The 4,390-nt window shown below is 35.1% G+C and overlaps 1 protein-coding gene across 1 annotated transcript; it reads left to right on the top strand.

Moving 5' to 3' along the window:
- The first annotated feature begins 223 nt into the window (after positions 1–223).
- On the top strand, positions 224–562 carry LOC109338875 (VQ motif-containing protein 1-like). The gene has a single exon (XM_019576224.1). The coding sequence runs from the start codon at positions 224–226 to the stop codon at positions 560–562; it is 339 nt and encodes a 112-aa protein (XP_019431769.1).
- Positions 563–4,390: the final 3,828 nt, after the last annotated feature.

Here is a 4,390-nt window from a genome sequence, read left to right as displayed (position 1 = left end):
TAAGACTGCAACTTTTGGCTCATAAATGTCATCGATCAACATGCAAGGCTTTTCAACTGTCAAGCCCTCCACAATGTTATAGTAGCAACATCACTATCACTCTCACTATCACACCAACTATATATAAAACACATACATTCACGTTCATCTTCTCAACCCAAATACTAGCATTTCCTCAAAGCTTAAACTACCATATATCCCAATTACAAAGGTAGATATATAGATGAAAACAAGTACTGGGTTACGTGGTGAAGCTCCAAAGGTAGTGCAAATTGAAACCCGCTACGTGCAAACCGATGCTATTAACTTCAAAGAAGTTGTTCAAAGCTTCACGGGAAAGAACTCTTCTACGGCTTGGATAGGACAAAAAAATGATGCTGATCAATCATACGACGTGGTTGTGGCAAGGAATTCAGAGATAAAAGGAGGAACTTCAGTCACTGTTGCTAAACCTGAGGATGGTGCTGCATCCATGCTAATGAATAATATATCCTTCAAAGACTTTGATAATTTGTTTTTAGAGTTGCCTCCTATGGATATTGAGGCCCGGCCTTGGTTTTAGGGACTAAAGATGTTGACTGGCATATGTCTTATGGAGAGATCACACATCTTAAACGTCGTTTCATTCTCTATTCCAGATCAATTAAAATATTACTTTTTATTTTTTTCTTTTATTTATCTAACAAATTGTGATTAGACCGAAATAGGGAATGAGACACTATTTGAGGTAGATGATATGTATCCCTCTCCCTACTTTTACAAATTTAATTTTTCTATTTTGTGTTGTAAGTTGTAATATCACTAATATTTACAATTTTGTTATGTCATAATATATATAAGATTATAATATTTATGCTAAATATTTATACATAGTTAATATATAATCTACTATTTATTTGTATTATTTAATCAATAATGAGTAACTATGAATGAATACAATGATGACAATATAAAAAACTCTTACCGTTAAATATTCGGTTACTTTATTTACAAGACACCTTCGTCTTTTTCATGGCTCAAGCTCTTCTCTTATTCTATATGGCTTCGACCTTTCTTTTTTGTCTTTGGGCCTTAGCTCTCTTAAACCCATTTATTCTTCTTCTTTATTTTCTTTTGGCCCTTTCCTCTTTTAGTTAGTTTATGTTAATTCTGTTATGTTAGTTAGCTTCTTCTTTCTTCTTTTAGTTTAAATAGGACTCTTCTTCATCTTGTTCAATATCTGAATTCATTAAGCATTCTGACCAAGGTCATCAATAAAGAAGTATTCATATTATCTTTTGCTTTCTTTTTCATGGCTTGTTATAAGTTTAAGATGGTATCAAAGCAATAATTGCTTTGATTACCAATCCTCCATCATCTACCCCTTTACTGTTCTCCAAAGCTTCGCCTTCTTCCTATCTTCTTTTTCTCTGCATATTTTCTTTCTTCTCTTCTTCGTTTTCTCTATGGCAGACCACAACACAAACCCTTCAAACCCATATTTGTTACATGTTAGTGAAAACCAAGCCTTAGTTTTAGTTACTCCCCTGCAGAATGGGAGAAACTATCACTCTTAGGCCCATGCATTCAAAATGGCAATTGAATCCAAGAACAAAATGAAGTTCATCGATGGAACTCTAACAAGGCCACCACCGGATGATCGTCTTCACATTCCATGGGTGAGATGCAACAACATGATATTATCCTGGATCCAACATTCGATAGAGGAATCAATAGTGAAATCTGTTCTATAGATTGATAATTCTTTGGAAGTCTGGAAAGATTTGAAGGACATGTATTCAAAAGGTGATATATTTCATATTGCTAAATTATAGCAAGAATTTTACCATATGAGCCAAGGAACACTGACCATTTATGAATTCTATACCCAATTAAAATCTCTATGGGGTGAGATTGAAAACTTTAGACCCTCAAGGACCTGTAAGTGTCCTACACCATGTAGTTGTGGTGCTATTGAATCAATGAGAGGGTATAGGGATCAAGACTATGTTATTAGACTCTTAACTGGCTTGAGTGAACAATTTTCCCAAGTAGTATCCCAAATCATGCTAATTGAGCCTCTATCCAATATAAACAAAGTCATCTCCATGCTTATACAACAAGAAAAATAATTTGAAAATCCCACCCTATCCAACACTGAAACATAAGAACATATCCTCTCTTCAAACTCAAACCAAGACTATCAATATAGGAACAATGGAAATTCAAGAGGAAGAGGGAACTATCCAAACTGAGGGAGAGTTTGTAGATCCAATAATAGAATAGGTAGATCTCAAACAAATAGATTTTGCACACATTGTCAAAGAACCAACCACACTATTGAAACCTGTTTCCTGAAACATGGATACCCTCCAGGATACCAGTCCAATAGGCCTAGCAGAGTAGTCAACAATGTCATGAGCTTTCCTTTGGACAAAACTGAAGATATGCACACAGACTCCAAACGCCCTGAACCTATTAAGAACTACACTCACACACTCACTCAAGAACAGGTTCAAGACATAGGTTGCATCATGCCAAGATTGATCAAAATCATGCTGCCAGTACTACAAATGCCACCAATACTACCATCAACACTACAATACAATCTCCTGATTCAGGTAACAATTATTTTCAGTGGCTCCTAGATACAGGAGCAACATATCACATCATTTTTTATCTCAAACAATTCATCACACATGACAACATCACACCAATGGTTGTCAATCTACCTAATGGTAGAAAAATAACAACTTCTACTTCTAGCACTGTTAGGTTGTCTAATTCTCTCATCTTAAGAAATGTTATGTATATCCCTGAATTCCATGTAAACTCGATCTCTGTTAACATATTGATTCAAGATTTTCATTGCCACTTGATATTTTCTAAGAATCAGCGTGTTATTTTGCAGAACCATACCAAGAAGATAATTGGTTCAGCTAGGCTTCAACAAGGATTATTCATCTTATATACTCATAAACCAAGTTCTTTCATTTCTTACAATAACTCTAGCACTGATTTTGTTTCATGGAACCTAAGACTATGCCATATTTCTGATTTTGTTATGCACATTATCAATAGACATTATCCTTTACTTGTAAAGCATTTTCAATCTTCAAAACCTTGTGATATATGTCATTATTCTAAACAAAAGAAACTCCCTTTTTCTTCTAGTACTTCTACTACTAATAAGATTTTTCAAATCCTTCATGCTGACATATGGGGTCCATATGCTACCCCTTCTCTTTTTTGCCATAAGTATTTCCTTACATTAGTAGATGATTTTATTAGATTTACTTGGACTATTTTGCTCAAAACTAAAGTTGAAACTATACAACACATCATCAATTTTGTATCTTATATAATTACTCAATTTAACACCAAACTCCAATGCTTAAGAAGTGATAATGGCATAGAATTCTTAATGCATGATTTTTTGGCCTCTAAATGGATATTGCATCAAAGAACTTGTGTTGAAACCCCTCAACAAAATGGAATTGCTGAGAGAAAACATCAACACATCTTGAATGTTTCTAGAGCTTTATTTTTTCAATCTCACGTTCCCCTAAGTTCTAGAATTTTGTTGTAGAGCATCATGTACATCTAATTAATAGAATTTCTACCCCCATTTTACATAATAAAACTTCATATTAGTTGTTATACAACAAGCAGCCCTGCATTAATCATCTGAAAGTTTTTGTCTGCTTAGCTTATGCCAACACTATATATTCTCATAGAACCAAATTTTAACCTAAATCTACGAAAACTGTGTTTCTTGGCTATAAAGAGGGAACCAAAGGTTTTATCTTGTATGATCTGCATCACCATAACCTTTTTTTATCTAGGCATGTTATATTTTATGAAATTTTTTCCCCTTTACTACCCATCATCTTGACACAGAATCCCCCTCTTGCAAAATTGCTCCACAAATCCTTCGTGACCACCATCCTGAAACTCATACCCATCCTCCAAACAACCTCAACTCCACACCTCCTTCACCCATCCCTGCCCCCACCACACCTCTAAGACACTCCCTAAGATAAAAAAGACCACCTACCCACCTTCAAGACTATCATTGCAACCTTGTTGCCTCTAAGCCTAGCACAACCTCATCCTCCACAAGTACTCTTTACCCATTATCTTATATTATTGATTACACTAATTGTTCTCCTAGTTATAGGAGCTTTTGTTGTGCCATTTCTTCTAATACATAACCCTCATCTTACAAACAAGTTTCCTCTATACCTTGCTGGCAAGCAGCTATGCAACAAGAACTCAGTGCCCTCAATCTCAACAACACATGGTCCTTGGTTCCTATTCTAGAAGGCAAGTCTACAATTGGCTGCAAATGGGTCTACAAAACTAAGTATCAAGATGATAGCACACTAGAAAGACACAAAGCAAGTTAGTA

This window comes from Lupinus angustifolius, unplaced genomic scaffold (genome assembly GCF_001865875.1).
Source record: "Lupinus angustifolius cultivar Tanjil unplaced genomic scaffold, LupAngTanjil_v1.0 Scaffold_45_185, whole genome shotgun sequence".
NCBI lineage: Eukaryota > Viridiplantae > Streptophyta > Magnoliopsida > Fabales > Fabaceae > Lupinus > Lupinus angustifolius.
This window is presented reverse-complemented; position numbering and strand designations above follow the sequence as displayed.